The sequence below is a fragment of the Oncorhynchus keta genome, chromosome 31 (genome assembly GCF_023373465.1).
Source record: "Oncorhynchus keta strain PuntledgeMale-10-30-2019 chromosome 31, Oket_V2, whole genome shotgun sequence".
In the NCBI taxonomy this organism is placed as follows: Eukaryota; Metazoa; Chordata; class Actinopteri; order Salmoniformes; family Salmonidae; genus Oncorhynchus; species Oncorhynchus keta.
The window spans coordinates 19,324,633-19,348,900 of NC_068451.1; the positions used below are offsets into that span (position 1 = coordinate 19,324,633).

Here is a 24,268-nt window from a genome sequence, read left to right on the forward strand (position 1 = left end):
GTCCTGTTACCGTATCAGTGTAATGTATTCTGATACTGCTGGGGTTAGAACGTTGTTTCTGTCTGCAGCCAGATTGTCTGTCAGGCCGTAAGGTCATGAACTTGTGAGGTCATGCGGTGAAGTCGTACTAATGTTGGCACATTGTGTTGCTCAGTCTTTTTCTTCTCTTTGATTGACAGTAATACCACATTGTCGGGGAGGGTGTGGTCAGTTAAGCCAATTTTTACATTCAGCATCACTCCATCAAGGGAAAAATAGTATTCTTTCTAACAAGGATATATATATATATATATATATATATATATATATATATTTTTTTTTTTTTTTTTTTTTTCAGGATGTTGTGTATCCCTGGAAATAATCAGAATTAATTTAAACATGCAATTCCCTATCATATTTATGTGATTATGACCAAGCACAAAGCGCCTATAATGCAGTTAATTATGTTTGATGGAATAAAAGACCGTCACTTGGCCATCTGTAGCATTCCCCACTGTGTGATGTGGGTATTAGGAAGAGAAGATGAGACATTTCCTATTCCATGCACTACCCACCACACACACACATGCACACGCACGCACACGTGCACACACACACACACACACACACACACACGTAAATATTTATATTGCTGGATTTATATACAGATCACAGGTGATCTGGATGCACAGACACACACACACACACACACACACACACACACACACACACACACACACACACACACACACACACACACACACACACACACACACACACTCTCATGCTGTCACGGAGATGCACACACATGCAAGCAAGCACACGCGCACACGCAGGCAAGCATGCTTACACAAAGACAGACACACACACACACAGTTAGCCGCGTCCCCTCCGTCACCGCGACGGGTTGAAAAACCTACACAGTGATTGTTTTAGGGCCAGGCGAGGCTGTGTGATTGTAAGTGCCACAGACCAACCATCAAGGTAGTTCATCTATTTGTCATTAACAGCCAATAAAAGTGTTTGTTAAACCACTTCTGCAATTTGCTTGTGTGGCAAGAAGACGATAATCTGGGTTACAGATGTCACCCAATGAGGGTTATATTTAACACTGCATCCATTCCAACCAACACAGACACAGGAAGGGCCATGGTGGCAGCACTGCGTATTGTCTGTGTGGGATAATTGCTCTCTTTCATCCGATATGACTGCGCCACTGGGCATCACTCACAAAAGGCTCTGCACGCCATCACACCATTCAGGGGAGGAAGGGGAGAGGAGGAGAGGGGAAATTATGTTTAGGGTTACTTAATGATTTTTTGCTTCTTTGCACATATAATCAATCTATAAGCCTAATGAAGGCGATGTGAAAATAGACTCTGTCTTTCCTCTCTGTCGGAAGGTGGAGGATCTGATGTGACTTGCTAAACATGGAAAAAGGCCAGTGTGCTGTGGGTGGGGAGGACCAGGGAGATAGGGAGGGAAAGGGGGGGCGATGGTAGAGTGAGACAGACAGAGAGAGAGAGAGAGAGAGAGAGAGAGAGAGAGAGAGAGAGAGAGAGAGAGAGAGAGAGAGAGAGAGAGAGAGAGAGAGAGAGAGAGGGAGAGGTGGAGACACAGAGATGGAGAGAGGGGTAGAAGGAGAGAGAGAGAGAGGTGGAGAGACAGAGGCAGAAGCAGAGGGAGAGAGAGTGGTCTAGTCTCCTCTCAGTTCATCCCTTCAGAGCACAGTTATGTGTATCCTCATATAAACATTAGAACCAATACTGGGAAACAGACACAGGGAAACAGAAAACATTGAATACAGACAGATACGCACCAGACTGCCCTCCCAGCTCCTCCCCCGCTCTATCCATTTCCTCCCACGTTTAGTCTCCTAATTAAAATGAAGTGCAGCTAAACACGAAGTGGTGTCTGGGAGGGGAGGAGCTCTAAAACAACAGACCAGACCGAGACAGAGCCTGTTAGGGAGAGAGGAGAACTCATTCACCACCAGGCCTGTTTAATCATCTTACTAAGAGACAGAAGTGTGACAGACTGACTTAGTGAGACTTGTTCTTTTTCATTCTATTACTGCCGTCTTTTCAGTTGTACTTTGGTTGAAATGGTTAAGCTCCAACAATAGGAAGAGGTGAATATGCGTTATCTTGTTTTGTGAGAGACTACTCAGTTGTACTTTGGTTGAAATGGTTAAGCTCCAACAATAGGAAGAGGTGAATATGCGTTATCTTGTTTTGTGAGAGACTACTCAGTTGTACTTTGGTTGAAATGGTTAAGCTCCAACAATAGGAAGAGGTGAATATGCGTTATCTTGTTTTGTGAGAGACTACTCAGTTGTACTTTGGTTGAAATGGTTAAGCTCCAACAATAGGAAGAGGTGAATATGCGTTATCTTGTTTTGTGAGAGACTACTCAGTTGTACTTTGGTTGAAATGGTTAAGCTCCAACAATAGGAAGAGGTGAATATGCGTTACCTTGTTTTGTGAGAGACTACTCAGTTGTACTTTGGTTGAAATGGTTAAGCTCCAACATAGGAAGAGGTGAATATATATCTTGTTTTGTGAGAGACTTTTGACTTTGCAATTAGAGGTTGAAGAGAGACAGATAATTGAATGACTCATTCCAAGATGTCCTTGGCTCCTCTACAGTTCTCTATTGTTTCAGTACTACATACCCTATATCGTCATTCATAGATCAGTGAAGAGAAATATATTTTTGTTAGAAAGCTTTGTTCAGGAAACAAATGTTCAATGGGTGCATACTGTTCTTGTTCTGAACACGGTGTGTGTGTGTGTGTGTGTGTGTGTGTGTGTGTGTGTGTGTGTGTGTGTGTGTGTGTGTGTGTGTGTGTGTGTGTGTGTGTGTGTGTGTGTGTGTGTGTGTGTGTGTGTGTGTGTGTGTGTGTGTGTGTGTGTGTGTGTGTGTGTGTGTGTGTGTGTGTGTGTGTGTGTGTGTGTGTGTGTGTGTGTGTGTGTGTGTGTGTGTGTGTGTGTGTGTGTGTGTGTGTGTGTGTGTGTGTGTGTGTGTGTGTGTGTGTGTGCATGCATGTATGCAGTGGTGTATGTTTGTTAGCCCGTGCAAGTTGAGGCACGCACATTTGGGTTCATTTGTTTCTCTGCTGATGAGAAAGGTTTGGCATTTAATACGGTAAACACATTCATCACCATAGACAGATAATTATCTCCATAATGTGGAAGCCTTCGGAGGCCTCCCTGGTTTGTTGTCATAGTCATCAGTGGATGTGCTGTAGACAGAGATGTGTTTTGCCTTTTGTTGCTTCTGTTTGTTTGTTCAAATAACCTTGCTCGCTCTGGGGGGCACTGCAGCACTTTAATTTAGAGAGAAGGATGGAGGGATGGATGGATGGAGGAGAAGAAGAAACGGGTGGCACATCAAAAAGGAAGCGGATAAAAGAAACCACTCAGGAGAAACGCTAGTCGGTCATGGTGCTTAGGTTCTCTGTCTGACTCTGTCCGACTCTGTCTGGCTCTGGATGCTTTTCTCCTTGCACCCAGTTTTCTCTCCTCCTTCTTTGCTCTTTCTGTCAGTCGCTTTCTGTCTTTGCCGCTTCCTGAGTTCCTCTTACTTTCTCTTTTTTCTCTATATTACCATCTCTCCCCCTCTCTCTCTCTCTCTCTCTCTCTCTCTCTCTCTCTCTGTCTCTCTGTCTCTCTGTCTCTCTCTCTCTCTCTCTCTCTCTCTCTCTCTCTCTCTCTCTCTCTCTCTCTCTCTCTCTCTCTCTCTCTCTCTCTCTCTCTCTCTCTCTCTCTCTCTCTCTCTCGCTCTCTCTTTGTCCCAGTCCTTGGTGCACCTGTTTTCTTCTCTCCGCCCTCCTCCCCTTCTTTTCTGTCGGGTGTAGTTTTTTGATTTCTGCAATCTTGGAAACTGAAAGCTATGAGACAAAATGCTTTAAAAACCCTGAAAAAGGCATCTGTTGATATTCAATGACTACATGCTTGCCTCCCTTCTTTATGAGGGGGGTGATAAAACGTTACGCTATTACATTTCCCAGCTCATAGAATAATGTGATGGTACAACGGTACGTGATTGAATGCGATTAGCATTTTCCTGTGATTTATATATTGCTTTTCTCTATTTAATTTAGTTTGTTATGCCTGTCGTGGCTTCCCTAATCAATGTGTAATCCTGGAGTTGAGGGAAGAGGGAGGACGAGGGAATGTGAACAGAGGAATACTTCCTTATCTATCCATCTCCATCCCAACTCTATCATTTTCTCATCAGTGTGTTGTGTGCTGTGTGACTATGACAGAGAAGTGGAGGCAGCTGAGAGAAGTGAAAGGAGGGAGTCTCTCCCCTAGCTCCGTCTCTGTGATTGTGGCATTGTTCTGGTGTGTGTGTCTATGTGTGTTGAGGCTGGCCTGCCTCCTCTCAGCATCAGACAGCTAGCTAGCCTCTGGGACGTGTAGACTGTGGTTTCCTGGTTGGGTTAGTCAGCAAGCTAATGCAACACCTTTGTTCTCCTAATTGCCTGCTGTGTCTGCCTCGGGGCAGAAATGAAAATGCATGAATTATTTCAGTACGATGGAATACTACAATTATGAAGTCGGTTTAACACGTTTTGCACTATATCATAGTTCCACCGTAAATCATCATAATTTATGCACATGAAACTGAGATTACTTCATCCATCACCATTTCTCTACAAAGGCCAAAAATACAGTGAAGGAAATTGGTGACATTTTCCTTGCATGGTGTCCAAATCTTGAAGGGCACGGATGTATGTGAATCTCTGAATCTCTGTCCTCTTTGGTCCTGCCTTGGTTTGTTCCCAATTCCTGTGGAATAGATTGTGTGTTAATAGCCTGCTGTACGTCTGTCTGCTGCCTTCTCAAACACACAATCAGTAAAGAGGGGGGTAGTAAGAGGAGCACTGGGAGGCAGCACAGGAAGTGCTCCCAGTGCATGCTGTGTGAGTGTGTGTGAGTGTGTTTGTGAGTGTGTTTGTGCGTGTGTGTGTGTGTGTGTGTGTGTGTGTGTGTGTGTGTGTGTGTGTGTGTGTGTGTGTGTGTGTGTGTGTGTGTGTGTGTGTGTGTGTGTGTGTGTGTGTGTGTGTGTGTGTGTGTGTGTGTGTGTGTGTGTGTGTGTGTCTGTGTGTGTGTGTGTGTGTGTGTGTGTGTGTGTGTGTGTGTGTGTGTGTCTGTGCGTGTGTGAGTGATGGATGGATGGATGAGTTGGAGACTTTGATAAAGAGACCAGCAGTTCTTTCTTGCTCCTGTACTGTTAAAGTCACATCCATTTCATTAGTGTCAGGTTCGTCTGGTAAAACGCTGCTAAATCCTGCTCCCTGGACACCTTGGACTGAAGGTTACTCTAGGTCGGAGGAGTGTTTAAACAGGGCAGGAATGGAGCATGTGTGCTGATTCAAGAGAGTGCAACTCACTAAATGTACTGCTCCAATGTTTCCCTGCCCAGGATCAAAATTATATGCTCAGAAGACCCAAGTGTGTGCATGGGGTGTGGGGACTGGTGGGTACATGCCTGGGGTGTGGGGACTGGTGGGTACATGCCTGGGGTGTGGGGACTGGTGGGTACATGCCTGGGGTGTGGGGACTGGTGGGTACATGCCTGGGGTGTGGGGACTGGTGGGTACATGCCTGGGGTGTGGGGACTGGTGGGTACATGCCTGGGGTGTGGGGACTGGTGGGTACATGCCTGGGGTGTGGGGACTGGTGGGTACATGCCTGGGGTGTGGGGACTGGTGGGTACATGCCTGGGGTGTGGGGACTGGTGGGTACATGCCTGGGGTGTGGGGACTGGTGGGTACATGCCTGGGGTGTGGGGACTGGTGGGTACATGCCTGGGGGTGTGGGGACTGGTGGGTACATGCATGGTGTGTGGGGACTGGTGGGTACATGCCTGGGGTGTGGGGACTGGTGGGTACATGCATGGGGTGTGGGGACTGGTGGGTACATGCATGGGGTGTGGGGACTGGTGGGTACATGCCTGGGGTGTGGGGACTGGTGGGTACATGCATGGGGTGTGGGGACTGGTGGGTACATGCCTGGGGTGTGGGGACTGGTGGGTACATGCATGGGGTGTGGGGACTGGTGGGTACATGCATGGGGTGTGGGGACTGGTGGATACATTAATGGGGTGTGGGGACTGGTGGGTACATGCATGGGGTGTGGGGACTGGTGGGTACATGCATGGGGTGTGGGGACTGGTGGGTACATGCATGGGGTGTGGGGACTGGTGGGTACATGCCTGGGGGTGTGGGGACTGGTGGGTACATGCATGGGGTGTGGGGACTGGTGGGTACATGCCTGGGGTGTGGGGACTGGTGGGTACATGCATGGGGTGTGGGGACTGGTGGGTACATGCATGGGGTGTGGGGACTGGTGGGTACATGCATGGGGTGTGGGGACTGGTGGGTACATGCCTGGGGTGTGGGGACTGGTGGGTACATGCATGGGGTGTGGGGACTGGTGGGTACATGCCTGGGGGTGTGGGGACTGGTGGGTACATGCATGGGGTGTGGGGACTGGTGGGTACATGCCTGGGGTGTGGGGACTGGTGGGTACATGCATGGGGTGTGGGGACTGGTGGGTACATGCATGGGGTGTGGGGACTGGTGGGTACATGCATGGGGTGTGGGGACTGGTGGGTACATGCATGGGGTGTGGGGACTGGTGGGTACATGCCTGGGGTGTGGGGACTGGTGGGTACATGCATGGGGTGTGGGGACTGATGGGTACATTAATGGGGTGTGGGGACTGGTGGGTACATGCCTGGGGTGTGGGGACTGGTGGGTACATGCCTGGGGTGTGGGGACTGGTGGGTACATGCCTGGGGTGTGGGGACTGGTGGGTACATGCCTGGGGTGTGGGGACTGGTGGGTACATGCCTGGGGTGTGGGGACTGGTGGGTACATGCCTGGGGTGTGGGGACTGGTGGGTACATGCATGGTGTGTGGGGACTGGTGGGTACATGCCTGGGGTGTGGGGACTGGTGGGTACATGCATGGGGTGTGGGGACTGGTGGGTACATTAATGGGGTGTGGGGACTGGTGGGTACATGCATGGGGTGTGGGGACTGGTGGGTACATGCCTGGGGTGTGGGGACTGGTGGGTACATGCATGGGGTGTGGGGACTGGTGGGTACATGCATGGGGTGTGGGGACTGGTGGGTACATTAATGGGGTGTGGGGACTGGTGGGTACATGCCTGGGGTGTGGGGACTGGTGGGTACATGCATGGTGTGTGGGGACTAGTGGGTACATGCATGGGGTGTGGGGACTGGTGGGTACATGCATGGGGTGTGGGGACTGGTGGGTACATGCATGGGGTGTGGGGACTGGTGGGTACATGCCTGGGGTGTGGGGACTGGTGGGTACATGCATGGGGTGTGGGGACTGGTGGGTACATTAATGGGGTGTGGGGACTGGTGGGTACATGCATGGGGTGTGGGGACTGGTGGGTACATGCATGGGGTGTGGGGACTGGTGGGTACATGCATGGGGTGTGGGGACTGGTGGGTACATGCATGGGGTGTGAGGACTGGTGGGTACATGCATGGGGTGTGGGGACTGGTGGGTACATGCATGGGGTGTGGGGACTGGTGGGTACATGAATGTGGTGTGGGGACTGGTGGGTACATGCATGGGGTGTGGGGACTGGTGGGTACATGCATGGGGTGTGGGGACTGGTGGGTACATGCATGGGGTGTGAGGACTGGTGGGTACATGCATGGGGTGTGGGGACTGGTGGGTACATGCATGGGGTGTGGGGACTGGTGGGTACATGAATGTGGTGTGGGGACTGGTGGGTACATGCATGGGGTGTGGGGACTGGTGGGTACATGCATGGGGTGTGGGGACTGGAGGGTACATGCATGGGGTGTGGGGACTGGTGGGTACATGCCTGGGGTGTGGGGACTGGTGGGTACATGCATGGGGTGATGGGGACTTGTGGGTACATGCATGGGGTGTGGGGACTGGTGGGTACATAAATGCAATAGGGGTCAGTTTGTACAGTAGTTTCATGTTTCAAGGAATTCATATATTTTTTTGTTGAGATCATACCAGCTGGATTACAGATTCAGTTTCAGTCAGACACGTTTAGTGTTTCCAAATCCATGTCTGACAGAACTAGAACCAGAGTTGATGTTAGAAGGTAATGAAATAAGCTCTGCTGTGTTCATTCAGACAGTTCTCATAGCCTCACTGCTAGTGGAGACAGACACAATGCATTCAACAGACCAAGAGCAACAATGCTGTTTGAGTGGTTCCGTATTGTGATTCAGCCTGCCTCCTCCACAGTAGGTAGTTGGAGTATATGCTTGTGTACCAGTGGTGGCTAGTGAATCAATGTCACTGCACTGACTGTCAGACGCTACTAGTGCCAGACATGTTCTTCCAGGAACTGGCCCGCCTGGCCACATTTCTCTCTAGTGTAGGCTACACATTTGGGACACAGGGGCTAAGTCCCAAATGGCACCACATTCCTTATGGTGGACTATTTTTGAGCCATAGGCCTCTGGTCTCATAGAGCCCTGGTCAAATGGATAAAGGGACTTGTGTGCTATTTATGGCTCATGAGGAACATTTCCACTAGGCTAGCCCTCAAATCCTAATGGGGTGGAGAAGAGTTGATAGCCTGTAGCCACGGCCATGGAGGAAATATTCAGGACTGGACAGCCCATACAGTATATACATGGACAGTATCTGCGGGAATCATTTCCTGTGTTTTTGAAAAGGTAAAGATATCTTACCGTCTTAAAAGTATATGGTAATTTTTAAAAATATTTATTTAAAAGATAATGGTAGTGGTAGCAGTTGTAGGAATAAACTATAATTGGACACAAAGAAATACAAACACAACCCAAATATTTTTTCTACAAATGAATCAAGCTGCACTCAATCCAAAACAGGATTTGAGGAAACAGGCTATGGGTACTGTGAAAGAAAATACAGCCTACTCACAAACAGAGCTGACAAAATACTGGCAAAGCCAAGGTTGCGTTCAGTACAATAGAACCAGTGGAGGCTGCTGAGGGGAGGACGACTCATAATAATGGCTGGAAAGGAGTCATTGGAATGGTATTAAACACATCAAATACTTGGTTTCCTCCCCTCAGCATCATCGACCGGATAGAATAGTGTGCAACATTGAATGAAACAGAAGCAGTGCTGTACTGAATGACCAAAACGTTGTGCTTATGGTGGTTCAGAGGGCAGTTACCCGTCTGCTCCCGCTCTTCCCCTCCCCTGGTGCTTGAGGGCACCAGGCTGCCCTGCATCACGCACTCCTGTCATCCATTACACACACCTGCCTTACCTCGTCACGCGCATCAGCGATATTGGACTCACCTGGACCATCCCACGTCGGGCCTCAGCTGGATTGTCAGTTCTTGTTCGCCCAGCAGGTCCAGGAGTTTTTTGGTTTGTTTTTGGTTTTGTTGGTGACGTCGGGGTGGATTCCGCCACTGATGGATCCGGGGGTACCTAAGCCAGCCCGTCAGGCTTTCACGCCCTGGCTGGCGCAAGAGGTTTCCTTGCCTCGGTTGGCTCGGCGGCTTCTCATCCCACGTCACACTCCGCCAGATCCTCGGGCTCCCTCTCTGCAGCGGGATCAACAGGCGTCTTGCCTCAGCCGGATTGTCGGGCTTCCATGCCTCAGCCGGCTCGCCAGGCTCTCACGCTCCTGCTGGTTCGTTGGGCTTCCACGCCCCAACTGGCTTGCCCAGCGCCCATGTCTCGGCCGGTTCGCCCAAGTGGGACACCGGATGGGGGGTACTGACATGCCTGCTCCCGCTCTTCCCCCCTTGGCACTTGAGGGCATCACCCACTCCTATCATCCATTGCCCTGCATCACTCACTCCTATCATCCATTACGCACACCTGCCTTCCCTCAACACGCGCTTCAGTGATTATATTATTATATTCAGTTATTGTCTCCCCTATATATGTCAGTTCCCCAGCTCTGTCTCTTGCTTCTGCATTGATTGTTTTTTGTCTTTGTTTTCTTGTATGCTGACGCTGTTCCTGTCTCGTTCCATGTCCGTTCCTTATTAAATGTCTGACTCCCCGTACCTGCTTCGTCTCTCTGGCATCATCCATGTGACACTGCATGAGTTTTACGATTTCAGATGGTCACACCTATATTTGTCAGCCCACAACTTGCCACACCCACCAAACGGGAGCAAACGTACCTCAAAGACTGTTGAAGAACGGTGCGCACTGTTTTGGGGAAACGTGTAGTTTATTAAAAACTGTCATGCAACTTAGCAAACGTTGAAACAAACTGAACGCACCTCAGGTAGAAATGTCAAGTGCTACTCTGGACAAAATCATTGCCACAACAAGCATGGGTGCACATGACCAACAAAGTAGTTGAAGCCCCCTTTTGCGAACCTAAGGGCATTAGAAACATCTAAAAGAAGACTATCATCATCATAATACTATTCACAGACCATTCTCAATTCAACCAGTATACATTTTCAATAAACAATGTGATCAATTAACAAAATGACAGAAACCTCGGGAAAATGGTTGCACGCTTCTCGAGCATCCGCGGGATACAGGCTACATACAAAGATCTGCTGGCACGCCTCGTATATAGCGTGGACATGCACGAGCGAAGCACCAACGAACAAACACAATGGAATCACTCAAAATGCACAAATTGAAGAAAAATACATTAACTCGAATGACACAGAAGACTGGGGCTCTTGTTAACAATTCCATAGTCAAACACATGTTTAAAATCAGTAACAGGGTTTGGACACATAATTTAGCAGACAGTGAACAAGGGAGAGCATGCAGGGCTTTCAGTGGGAATGTGAGACAGGTCGCATTCATAGTGTTCTATGCCAAACTTTGCCCAATATGCTGCATTTGCTTTGTTAGACATACAGTAGAAAACGTACTGCCACACAGGGATCCAATGGCATTTTTCTTAGTATTGTATTTGATCTCAGGGGAGATGGTAACAATTAGCAAGGCTTTTGGATCAGCTTGATTGATTGATCAGTGAAACCCTGGATGTGGTGTCTTGTGTCCCTGACTCCTCTAGTAAGCCTGCTTATATGCCCTCTCCTCGCTGTCGCCATCTGAAATCCATACAGGTCTGAGAGAGCCAATGCTCCATCATGAGGCATCCAAAGTGATAATAATAGGAGTAGTAACTGTTCTACCATGAAGCAATTTTCCACACCAAAATTGTTTTAGAATGAAATAGTTTGTATTTCAGTATTATGGTTTGTCATGAAGGACAACTATCCGTTTAAACAACAACATGTTTGATTGACATTGACCTGTCCACCTTTAGCCCTCCTAATGGCTTTAGTGTTAATAATTGAAAACAAACGAAGCTATTGATCACACAGTGGCAAGCTAAAGCAAAGGCACAGCGATAATGCATGACTGCAGATGTTTATATTTTTGTAGTTAATAGCCGCGTAATTGGACAAATTAGTGTGCTCACTGATCAAATATGAGAGGAGACATCTTAAACAAGCCATTGTCTCTCAGGAAGGGACCGTTCTGAGCTTGCCTAATGAACCAAAACAAAGCTAGGTCTATATAATATCATCCTTCTGTCTGGTGGTTACACATACTTCATATTTTCAGAGAGCTGGACATATGGTTCTCTTCTCAGGTCTCACTGGCTGTATCTAACAATATTCTGCTGTGTCAGATGATTTATTTGCCTTCCAAAGGTATTTACACCCCTTGACTTTTTCCACATTTTGCTGTCTTACAGACAGAATTTTAAATGGATTAAGCTGATATTTTCTCACACATCTACACACAATACCCCATCATGACAATGTGAAAACATGTTTCTAAAAATGGTAGCAAATTGATTGGAAATTAAATAAAGAGATATCTCATTTACATAAGTATTCACAGCCCTGTGTCAATACATGTTAGAATCACCTTTGGCAACAATTACAGCTGTGAGACTTTCTGGGTAAATCTCTAAGAGCTTTGCACACCTGGATTGTACAATATTTGCCCATTATTGTTTTCAAAATTCTTCCAGCTCTGTCAAATTGGTTGTTGATCATTGCTAGACAACCATTTTCAAGTCTTGCCATAGACTTTCTAAACTGTAACTCTGCGCCTTAGGAACATTCACTGTCTGATTGGTAAGTAACTCTAGTGTAGATTTGGCCTTGTTCTTTAAGTTATTGTTCTGCTGAAAGGTTAATTAATCTCCCATTATCTGGTGGAAAGCAGACTGAACCAGGTTTTCCTCAATGATTTTTCCTGTGCTTAGCTCCATTCTGTTCATTTTCATCCTCAAAAACTTCCCAGTCATTAACATGCATACCCATAACATGATGCAGCCCCCACTACTCTTGTAAATATGAACAGTGGTACTCAGTAATTTGCCCCAAACATAACACTTTGTATTCAGGACAAGAAGTTAATTGGTTTGCCACATGTTTTTCAGTTGTACTTTAGTGCCTTGTTGCAAACTGGATACATGTTTTGGATTTTTTAAATTGTGTACAGGCTTCCTTCTTTTCACTCTGTCATTTAGGTTAGTATTGTGGAGTAACTACAATGTTGTTGATCCATCCTCAGTTTTCTCCTGTCACAGCCATTAAACTCTGTACCTGTTTTAAAGTCACCATTGGCCTCATGGTGAAATCCCTGAGTGGTTTCTTTCATCTCTGTTTACTGAGTCAGGAAGGAAGTCTGTATCTTTATAGTGACTGGGTGTGTTGATACACCATCCAAAGTTTAATTAATAACTTCACCATGCTCAAAGGGATATTCAATGTCTGCTTTTTTTCTATCAATATGTGCCCTTCCTTGCGAAGCATTGTAAAACCAATCTGATCTTTATGGTTGAATCTGTTTGAAATTCACTGCTCAGCTGAGGGAGCTTACAAATAATTGTATGTGTGGGGTACAGAGATGAGGTAGTTATTCAAAATTCATTTAAAATACTATTATCCATGCGACTTATGTGACTTTGTAAGCAAATTTCTATTTCCTGAACGTATTTAGGCTTGCCGTAACAAAGGGGTTGAATACTTATTCATTGCTTTTCATTGACTAATTTGTAAAAATGTTGAAAATCAAAATTCAACTTTGATGTTATGAGGTATTATCAGATGCATTTCATCCATTTTAAATTCAGGCTGAAACACAACAAAATGTGGAAAAAGTTAAAGGATGTGACTTCTTTCTGATGACACTGTATGTATCTGGCTTGTAATGGAGATAGCCTCGGACCAGCTATGCACAAACCGAGACTGGTGGTGAGAGTATAATGGAAATAGCTCATTATTCATCTCTTATCTTCTTGATTTACTAGTGTATTTGCTGTTATAGTGATGTGTCCTCTCAGGTCAAAATATCTCTCTTATCACTTTCTCTCCAGGTTCTCCTGAACGTCTGGATCGACTGAGAAAAGGCAATCATGGACAGATCACTGGACCTCTGAGTGCAATCTTCCTCTTCCTCTTTCTCCCCCTCCTTCCTCCTCCTCCTCTACCTCCTCCTTCCTCCTCCTCCTCCTCCTCCTTCCTCCTTTTCCTCCTCCTCCTCTTCCCATTGAAGGTCCCACCTGGTTGCCAGAAAATCAGTGAGACAGAAAGACAGATCAACAAGAGGTTACAAAAAAACAGAGGTTCCAGCAAACCACTCTGGTCTTTTATTTCATTTGGTAACCATGACAACCACTCTTTCCCCCTCCTTATATGGGCACCTGGTGAACCCCCAAGTCCCCCTGCCATCATCGTTGATGCTTCTGCTGTTGATACAACTGTTTAGTTGGTGCCCGGCTGCTCCCTCAGGGCCTGAGTCAGACACCTGCTCCACTCTGATTCAGAGCCGATTCTTCGGCCACTTCCTGTCCTCCTCCACTTTCCCCACGGCACCCTGCTCCTGGACCCTGCAGAACCCCGACCCGCGCCGCTACACCATCTTTATCAAGGTAACCAAACCTACCTCCACAACGGACTGCATTCCCCGGCAGCTTCGCACATTCCAGTTTGACTCATTTCTGGAGACCACGCGCACCTACCTGGGCATGGAGAGCTTCGACGAGGTGGTCAAGCTGTGTGACTCTTCATCCCCTGTGGCCTTTCTGGAGGCTGGGAAACAGTTCCTACAAATGAGGAAAGGGCCGCCCCGGGCCGGCGTGACGGTCACCACCCCTAACGCTAGCGAAGATGGGGAATTTAAGACAGAGTACCTGGTGGTGGGGAAGCGTAACCCCAGCATGGCAGCGTGTCAGATGCTGTGCCAGTGGCTGGAGGACTGCCTGGCATCCAGCACCTCTAACAGGCCCTGTGGCATCATGCAGACCCCCTGCCAGTGCTGGGAGCCCCCTCCTCCTCCACAGCTCAGCGAGGGGGATGGATGCTACAGGAACGGGTTCTACCTGGAGAACTGCCTTCCCAGCTCCAATGAGAAGAGTGATACTGACAGCAACGGTGAGTGGAATAGTTCTCTGGTTTTAGTTATGGGCATTTTTGGAAATTGTTTTGGCCATCTTGTGATGCCATTTTGTCTATTGGAGGAGAGCTTGTAGGCGAGGTTTGTGGCTCACTTGGTCATCTTGTCTGTATAGCATGCCATTTCATGTTTAATGGGGGGCCTCTGTGGTCCAGGTCCATCCATGAATGTGTAGGGAGCCTCGTACTCTAACCTGTCACAATACAATGAAACAGTTATTTAAAAGGAAAGACAAGTAATTGACATAGCCACCGCCTGATTATTTCCGGACAATTTGAGGCAATTTTTGTTCAAATGACTATGCAGCATCCAGTAAAGTGCTCTGGCTAGGTCACAGAAAGCAGAAAGGCCGTGAAAGATCTGTAGAATGACAGTAGCTCAGAGACAGAACAGAGATGGTATAGGGTTTCAGCTGATGGGTTCTGAGCTGAATGACCTTGGCAGGAAGGCGCCGTGTCCTGTCCCTCTGTGGTTGGGGAGAGAGACACTGGATCGGCCTGAGGGAGGCTGGGACTGGGGAGGAGGATCTGGATGTGATATGGGATAGCTGCAGGAGGGAGATGGGGGGAGGTAGAGATGGGCAGGGAGAGATGGAGAGAGGGGGCACTGGGTGGAGAGAGAAGGGAGGCTGGGACTGGATGAGGAATGTGTAATATGGGATAGCTGTAATGGCAGCTCAGAGTGGGGGGAGTGTGTGTGTGTGTGAGGGCGGTACACAGGAGATGAGCTTTATATTATAGGGACTGGAGCTAGCTGGATCTCTGTGTATGGCTGCTCTGAGCAGAGGGTGATGCACAGGAGAGAGACTATAGGGGCTTGGATAAGGTTAAGGGTCTGTAGTTGGTTAGATGTGTGATGATGCTGTGTGATCCTGGCTCTCCTCCCCAAGCCTGGACCTGACATACAGGCTGATAACTGAGAGCTCCATCCCTGAGGGAGACTAGGGCTACTGTCTGCCATTGGGTTGAACCATTGCTCTCCCGACCCCCCTCTTCTCCTTCTCCATCCATCTTTCTCTTCTCCTCTCACTCTCTCTCTGCATCACTTCCTCTTATCAGCCTCTGGTCTCTTCTAGGGCCGGGACGATGCCAGTGTTGGATTCGACATTTTGAACATTGAGATATTAAAGACATGATAGATCAGACGCATAGTATATAAAGGAGTGAGATCTGTAGAAAGACAGTGGCTGAGGAATGTGCTGAGTGAATGGGAGGAGATCAAAGGATTGCTATAGGGGAGACAGATTGACATCTGTGGATTAGGCGAAAGAGGGTTTGAGGTCAGGAGGTGAGGTCAGATCCTCTGAAGGGAGTAATAAGGGTTACCTGCCCTCTTCCTGTGGAACCATAAAATGTAAGGATTGGAGAGAAAGTGGAGTGTCTTAACGTGTCAACGGTACAGGTTCCACTAGGGGTACCACACCCCCCCGCTCAACTGAAACAGTGGCGCACAGAATGCAAAAATATTCTTAGAAATATTTAACCTCCACACATTAACAAGTCCAATAGCTCAAATGAAAGATAAACACCTTGTTCATCTACTCAGCGAGTCAGATTTCTAAAATGTTTTACGGCGAAAACATATCACATATGTATGTCAAACCACCACAAAGACACAGACGATATGTAGCTATTTTGTCGAACAAAAGATGCAATCACAAACGCAGGATTAAAAGAAAAATAATTCACTAACCTTTTGAAAATATTCATCAGATGACAGTAATAGGACATGTTACACAGTACATTTATGTTTTTTTTTCAATAATATGCAATTTATATCCATAAATCTCCGTTTACAGAAAATGCAAAAAAATGTCCGGAGAAATTATAGATAGCTCCGCCAGATAACGCCAGATAACAGCAATACACATCATAAACTTTGACTAAATATACATGTTCTACATATAGTTAGAAAGATACACTGCTTCTTAATGCAATCGCTTTGTCACATTTCTTTTTAACCTCTTAAGTCGACCCCCTACTTTTTCGAACATTCTGTTAAAAATCGCGCAACATTTCAGCGCCCTGCTACTCATGCCAGGAATATAGTATATGCATATGATTAGTATGTGTGGATAGAAAACACTCAGACGTTTATAAAACTGGTTAAATCACGGCTGTGACTATAACAGAACGTGCGTTTCATCGAAAAGCGCAGGAAAATCTGATCACTGAAAATTGGAAAATATATCCATGCGCCACTTGAACGTGTTGTTGAATGGGAACCACATTAAATGGGGCCGAGGTTGCAATACCTACAGCTTCCACACGATGTCAACAGTCTTGTCATTTGCCTACGATTTGTTTCTTGGTCAAACGGACACGAGGCAGCGCATTTCTTCCGGTCTCCGACCGGATATTTTGGTTGAGATTTACCAGGACATTATTTCCAGACGTACAGCTATAGAATATACATCGCCTCATGATCAATTTGATCGATTATTAACGTTTACTAATACCTAAAGTTGCAAAAGTATTTCGAAGTGTTTTGTGAAAGTTTATTGTCGACTTTTTCAATTTAAAAAAAATGACGTTGCGTTAAAAAACAATGTTTTTTTCCTTGATCACACAGTCTTCATAGATCGATATCTAGGCTATATATGGACCGATTTAAACGAAAAAAAAAGACCCAATAGTGATGTTTATGGGACATCTAGGAGTGCCAACAAAGAAGATTGTCAAAAGTAATGAATGTTTTATATTTTATTTGTGCGTTTTGTGTAGCGCCGACTATGCTAATTATTTTGTTTACGTCCCCTGCGGGTCTTTTGGGGTGTTACAAGCTATCAGATAATAGCTTCTCATGCTTTCGCCGAAAAGCATTTTAAAAATCTGACTTGTTGGCTGGATTCACAACGAGTGTAGCTTTAATTCAGTACCCTGCATGTGTATTTTAATGAACGTTTGAGTTTTAACGAGTGCTATTAGCATTTAGCGTAGCGCATTTGCATTTCCAGATGTCTAGATGGGACGCCTGCGTGTCGGGTGGAGGTAAGAGGTTAACGTTACAGAAATCGTTCACTATTCAATAATCTGAGACGGTGCTCAGACATAAGCAATATTTCTCCGCTATGTTGGAGTCAACAGAAACACAAAATTACAACATAAATATTCCCTTACCTTTGATGGTCTTCGATGAGAATGTAGTGGAAGGAGTCATACTTACCCAAAACATCGTTTGGTTTCAAGTCGTGTGTCTTTGTATTAGCATATGCTTCAAGTTCCAGCTGAAATGCATCCAAAATGACTTCTGGTCTCGAACAGTTGCGCATCAAAACTTCAAAATGACATATTATATGTCGACTAAACTGGTCAAACTAAGTGAAGGATCAAGCTTTAGGATGTTCTAAACGTACAAAACAATTATCTAATCTATCGGACATTCTTGCTTCTTCGCAGGCGATCTGGAACAAAGGGACGTCTCTCCAAAAAGCGCGCTCTCGTAACCTTGTATTTTCTCGCGACACTCAGTCTTTTGCCTACCAAAGGGTCAAAACTCGCGGGATTTGCACAGTTAAACGCTGTACTGAATGAGGACATTTAGTGGAAGACATAGAAAGTGTCTCCAGATCCATAGCTGGTTGGGAAGGGTGGGGGCGATGACGTCAAAGTTGCCCTAAATTTCAGGCTCCCAAAAATAGTTTGGGAGATTGCCTGCCCTGTGAGTTCTGCTATACTTACAGACATAATTCAAACGGTTTTAGAAGCTTTAGAGTGTTTTATATTCAATAATAATTATTATATGCATATATTAGCAATTTTGGACAGATTTCTTTTCAGTTTACTATGGGCACGCAATTCATCCAAAGGGGGCAGTATTGTCCCGAGCCTTAACTGGTTGTGGGATGTACATATCTGTGATGGGAGAAATGTTGGGTTGTCTGAATTACAGCGGTACAGAACCTTTGGGAAGAATTAAACTTGGTTAAAGCTTCTCTAGTGTCCGTGAGTTATTTACTCTGAAAAATAAGAACCTAACACCAGTATCACAAGACATTAGTATGGTGGCAAGAAAAATAAAAACACAAAGCAGATTTCACTTCTTAAGGACAACAGCCCTAATGTTGGAAACAAACAACATTGTGTTGTCATCCAGCGTCACATGCATTTATTTTCCAAGGTATAGAGCACAATATTTTACATACAGCAGGTTTTTAAATGACTAAAGAGTTAGGTCTGCTTCGTGTTTAACATTTTTGCCATGGAAAAAAATATCATGATACTGGTGTCATCACAACCCTAGTCTCTTCTTCTCGGAGCACCCAGCCCTCTCCCTCCCTCCGCATCTCTTCCCTCCATCTTCCCCTCCATCCATCCATCCTTCCTCTCTCTCTCGTTTCTATCACTTTAGCCTCTGGTCAAACCTCTCCCTCCCCATCCCTCCCTCAATCTCTCCCTCCCTCCCCCTCCCAGGCCTATAGGCTGATTCCAGGCTGATGGAGGAGACTCAGTCTAGCAGCCAGCCAAGCAGAGCTGATGTTGTGGGTAGTATCTCATGGCGTCTTCTACCCCTATCTCCTCTCCTCTCTCTGCAGCTAATGTTCACTGTCACCAAGGCTCTCGTCTCCTCTCCTCTCCACACTAGGCTAGTTATCCTTCTTATGTAATCCAGATCATGGGTGTGGTCTGGAGGTACATACAACACAGACTTGGCTGGGTACATCTAGAAAGAGGTGGATTCTTCATATTATTATTCTCTTCCTACTCTTTTTCTTTCTTTCTTTCTTTCTTTCTTTCTTTCTTTCTTTCTTTCTTTCTTTCTTTCTTTCTTTCTTTCTTTCTTTATCTATTTATGTATCTATCTCAGTCTCTCTTTCTCTCTTTCAGAATAGCAGGGCTCTGAGGTCAAAGTGAACTTTGATGATATTCCTACACCTCTCTGAGTGGCAATTGAACCCCCACTGACCATGGGGAGACAGTCGATGGATGGATGGGTAGGTTAGTTGAGGATGAATAGAGAGAAGAAAGGATAATGGATTCTGTGTGGGAATGGGCTGGGAGCCTGACAGGTTTGCTGTGCTGAGGAGGAGAGGAGCGTTGAGCAGAGAGGAGCATGAGATGAGATGACTGTTGAAGGGTTTGGGAAGTGAGCAGTTGAGACAGAGGCCTTCATGGCCCTGTCTGTCTCCGAGGCCTCACTCAGCACACTATTAATGGATCCCTGTCTATCTCACCCTCCGTCTTCCCTCCATCTCTCTCTGTGTCTATCTCTCGCTCGCTCTCTCTATGGAGAGGAGAGGAAAGACGTCACTTCCACAATTCCTTCCGTCCACACATCTATCCCGTTCCCATGGAGAGCAGATGGCTGGACTAGTCAGTTAGAGGTCATGCAGTTGGAGAGCAGGCCAATACTGGTAGCATAGCGGAAGAGAAGGAAGTCGGCTTTAATTTGAATGCTGTGTGTGTGTGTGTGTGTGTGTGTGTGTGTGTGTGTGTGTGTGTGTGTGTGTGTGTGTGTGTGTGTGTGTGTGTGTGTGTGTGTGTGTGTGTGTGTGTGTGTGTGTGTGTGTGTGTGTGTGTGTGTGTGTGTGTGTGTGTGTGTTGCATGGTGAAGACAACATGGAGCAGGAGAGGATTCATTTCTCACTCAACAGGAGACAGTAGGGGAAGCAGTGACAAATTAAAGGAGGGATTTGAGAGACAAGGAGAGAAACAAAAAGAGATGGAGAAGAGGGAAAGATTGGTGTGGGGACGTGAGATGGAGATAATGAGAAGATGGGAGAAAGACAGAAAATTGACAAAAATTTGAATGAGAAGCGGCGAGTAAGAGGAGTTCCAGGGGACTGGAAAGGATGGAGGAGATGGGAAAAGAGAGAGAGGAGAAAAATGTATTCATGACTTGCACTTATCTTTATGGTGGTCAGATGTTAGCAGAATGCTGACGTTAAGTAAGATGAATGTGTGTGGCAGTTTATGTCCCGGAGAGGACAGCCTCTTGCGCGCGCGCGCACACACACACACACACACACACACACACACACACACACACACACACACACACACACACACACACACACACACACACACACACACACACACACACACACACACACACACACACACACACCACCCCCCACACGATTGTGAGGTTGCTAAACTAAGGGATATCAAACCACTGCTCCCAGAGGAGAGGGGAGGAGAGTCTTATAGCAAGTGTAAAGCATGAATACCTCTTCCCACACACACTACACTACCTCTCTCTGTCTCTGTCTCTCTCCATCTCTCTCCACAGAAACACTCTCTCTCTTGTTGGGCAGATAGTTGCACACACTGGTCCCTCGTGACAGAGAGTGGGTGGCTGACAGAGTGCTGAGAGACAAGCTGAAGATTGTGGTGCCTGTGTGTGTGGACGTGTTTAACTATTCTTGTGGGACCAGAAGTCCTCACAAGAATAGTAAACACACAAAAATTTGACCAACTGTGGACATTTTGTTAGTCCCCTCAAGGTTAAGGTTTTTAGTAGGTTAATGGTCAAGTTTAGAATTAGTGTCAGGGTTAGAATTATGTTACGGGTTAAAGATAGGAGCTAGGGTTAGTTTTAGGGTTAGGGTCAGGAGCTAGGGTTAGGTTTTTGGGATAATTTTAGAGTTAGGGTTAAGGTTAGGGTTAGGGTAAGAGTACAGGTTAGGGTTAGGTTTAGGGGTTAGGGAACATATGATTTTATATGGGACTGAATTGTGTGTCTCCACAAGGTTAGCTGTGGGAGCTTATGTGTGTGTGTGTGTGTGTGTGTGTGTGTGTGTGTGTGATATGTAGCCTAGTGTGTCTGTGTGTGTGTGTGTGATGTGTAGCCTAGTGTGTATGTGTGTGTGTGTGATATGTAGCCTAGTGTGTCTGTGTGTGTGTGTGATGTGTAGCCTAGTGTTAGCCACCGGGTGTCTGTGTGGGTTGGAGCAGGCCAGACTGTGGAGTGGACAAGTACCATAGCTAACTCTGCAGAGAGAGTGTGACCGTCTTGTATAGGAAATCTACTATTGTCATATCTTATAGACCCCTGCTGTTCTATACTCAAGTCCAAGTGTGGAAGCCCTTTTTAAAATATACCTTCAATTGAAACACACATTTTCAAAATGAATCTTCCTTTCTTCCTATCTCTCCCTCTTCTGTCTGAGTAGTTGTTCTAGTGAACATGTTGATGGATTCCTCTCCTCTCCTCTCCTCTCCTCTCCTCTCCTCTCCTCTCCTCTCCTCTCACAGTTCCCTGCCAACAGATCCACTATGTCAGGTCCCTCTAAGGCTTTATTAAAAATTAATATTTTAAATAAGCAACAGCAGTTGCTACATCCATTTAATGATACATGAATGATCTGTACCCACTGATTAGTCAATAATATAACTTATAAATGCCTCATGAGCTTAGTTCAACTGTTGTACCCCATCAGAACCCCAAAATACAAGCTTGTTTTATTCCAATATTTGTAAACAAAGTAAATGTAAACACACACTGTATAGACTTAAAACATGGTTAAACTATATATTTTTGATATAATGGATGGTCAGTCCTTGCATCCATAGCTCTGTCTATTTGAGAGTGGTTACATTTATCCAGGCCCATCCCTCAGCTTTTCACCGAAACAGGGGCAGGGAGAGGGCTTTGTTATTGTTTAAACTGATGATTGCTGCTTTAATGTGTGAAGATAGAAGATCAGCTCCAGTTTTTGTCTGGCGAGCATACGGACGTGTGTGTGTTTCTTGTGTAACTGTGTGGTTAATGGTTAGTATTGGACTGTGTGTGTGTGTGTGTCTGTGTGTGTGTGTGTGTCTGTGTGCATGTGTGTCTGTGTGCATGTGTGCGCATGTGTGCGTGCGTGTCTGTGTGCATGTGTGCATGTGTGCGTGCGTGTCTGTGTGCATGTGTGCGTGTGTGTGCATGTGTGTCTGTGTGCATGTGTGTGTGCGTGCAACCTATTGCACTGCTCCAGGAATTCCTTGTTGCTCTGACAGGCAGCTCGTCACTGCTCGTAGTCGATGCACCTCTCTCTCTCCCTATCTTTCACTCTGTCACACCTCCTTCTCTCTCTCTCTCCCTCTATCTCCTTCTCTCTCTCTCTCCCTCTCTATCTCCTTCTCTCTCTCTCTCCCTCTCTATCTCCTTCTCTCTCTCTCTCCCTCTATCACCTTCTCTCTCTCTCTCCCTCTCTATCTCCTTCTCTCTCTCTCTCTCTCCCTCTCTATCTCCTTCTCTCTCTCTCTCTCCCTCTCTATCTCCTTCTCTCTCTCTCTCTCTCTCCTTCACACTCTTGGAAATTCGTCCTGATCTGTAGTCTTTCACTTTCTTCATTTCATTGGTTTCCTGTCAGTGCTGTTGGTCTGTGTCTCTCTGTGTGGGTGTGTATGTGTGTATGTATGTGCATGTGTGTGGTGTGTGTGTGTGTGTGTGTTCTCTCCCTAAAGCATTCATTCTGAGGCTCTCTGTCCTTCTTCAGATTTGATGAGAGGGAGAATGAAGATGAATGTCCTCTGATCAGGCGGCAGTGTACAGTTTACTGCCGCCGTGCGCCCAAAGGCACTGCAAAATGTCATTGTGTGTGTGTGTGCCTTTGTCTCTCAATGTGTGTCCTCATAAAGGTTTGTGTGTGTACGCCTGGGTGCCTATGTGTGTCTGCTAACAGAGTGTGCTAGTGCGTGTGTGTGTTTGTGTGTGAGAGTATTTGTCTCTGTGCCCTTGTTAAGGATGAGGCAGCAGCTCAGTGGGATGTACTGGCTTTTTTTCTCTCTCCTCGTTGGTGATATACCCAGGAATGACATGCAGGGGTGGTATGCTGTCACAGCACCCGCCTCCTACACACACACGCACACACACACGCAACGCACACACACACACACACACACACACACACACACACACACACACACACACACACACACACACACACACACACACACACACACACACACACACACACACACACACACACACACACACACACACACACACACACACACACACACACACACATACACTATGTCTGGTCAGAGCCTGGCAGGCCCAGGAGAAGAGCTCATTAGCACAGACATGTCACGTGTGGTCTTTCAAACCACAGCAGACCCACACACAAACCCACAACCACACACACAGACACAGGCTCCAGGGCCCCCTCTCTCCAGCCCACCACTCAGACAGGGGGAGATGGGACCTGAGGTTTGCCCTGACCCCCCTTCCCTCCACATCCACCTCCTCCTTCTCTTTCTCTATCCCTCCGTCCCTCTCTTTCTCTGTGAGTCACAATGCCATCCCACGCTGTGTGGGGAGAGAAGGGCTTCAGATGTATGAGAGTATTACAGAGCGTGGTGAGAATCTACCACAGTGCACTCTGTGCGAGGAGTGTGTGTGTATGTGTGTGTACATTTGTACGTATGTGTGTGTGTTTCTCTCACTCTCTACACGTCCTACAGGGCAGGGGCCCAGTAGTAGCTGTCCTTGGTTTTTAAATCGGTAACCATTCCTTTAGACTATGTAAATGAAGCAGTGTATTGTAATGTCCTTGGTTTTTTTAATAAGCAACCATTTCTTACATGTAAATGAAGCAGTGTGTTGTAATGTCCTTGGTTGGTGACTGTGAGACAGTAGGAGGGAGAATGACGACAGTGACACTTTCATTAGAAGAGGTACCTGGTGGGCTCCAGAACGAGTTAGAGAGACCGGAGGAGGATGAGGAGAAGAGGAGAAGGAAAGAGGATTTCAGTGGTGGGGATTGTTTTAAGTCCCTCTAACTCTGCACACGACACATACACACATGCACAAGCACACACCCACACACACACACACACACACACACACACACACACACGCACACGCACACGCACACGCACACGCACACACACACACACACACACACACACACACACACAC

General features: G+C 46.5%; 2 protein-coding genes across 14 annotated transcripts in view; one reads left to right on the top strand and one right to left on the bottom strand.

The window, feature by feature from the left end:
* Positions 1–24,268, top strand: part of LOC118372769 (adhesion G protein-coupled receptor B1-like) — a 117,518-nt gene that overhangs the window by 20,673 nt on the left and 72,577 nt on the right. For 6 of the 13 annotated variants that reach the window (XM_052489878.1, XM_052489888.1, XM_052489887.1 and 3 more), the window contains exons 1-2: positions 2,332–2,438; positions 13,338–14,394. In XM_052489878.1, coding sequence (XP_052345838.1) covers positions 13,629–14,394 — 766 coding nt within the window. In that variant the 5' untranslated portion in view covers positions 2,332–2,438; positions 13,338–13,628. Of the gene's footprint in view, positions 1–1,922; positions 2,439–7,941; positions 8,695–13,337; positions 14,395–24,268 lie in introns of those variants that run through there. The other 7 variants (XM_052489879.1, XM_052489882.1, XM_052489884.1 and 4 more) reach the window with 7 other exon arrangements.
* On the bottom strand, positions 6,086–7,339 carry LOC127914235 (uncharacterized). The gene has a single exon (XM_052489091.1). The coding sequence runs from the start codon at positions 7,337–7,339 to the stop codon at positions 6,086–6,088; it is 1,254 nt and encodes a 417-aa protein (XP_052345051.1).

Coding starts and splice junctions, on each gene's coding strand:
- LOC127914235 (XM_052489091.1), bottom strand. CDS start 7,339: ATGCATGTACCCACCAGTCCCCACACCCCAGGCATGTACCCACCAGTC.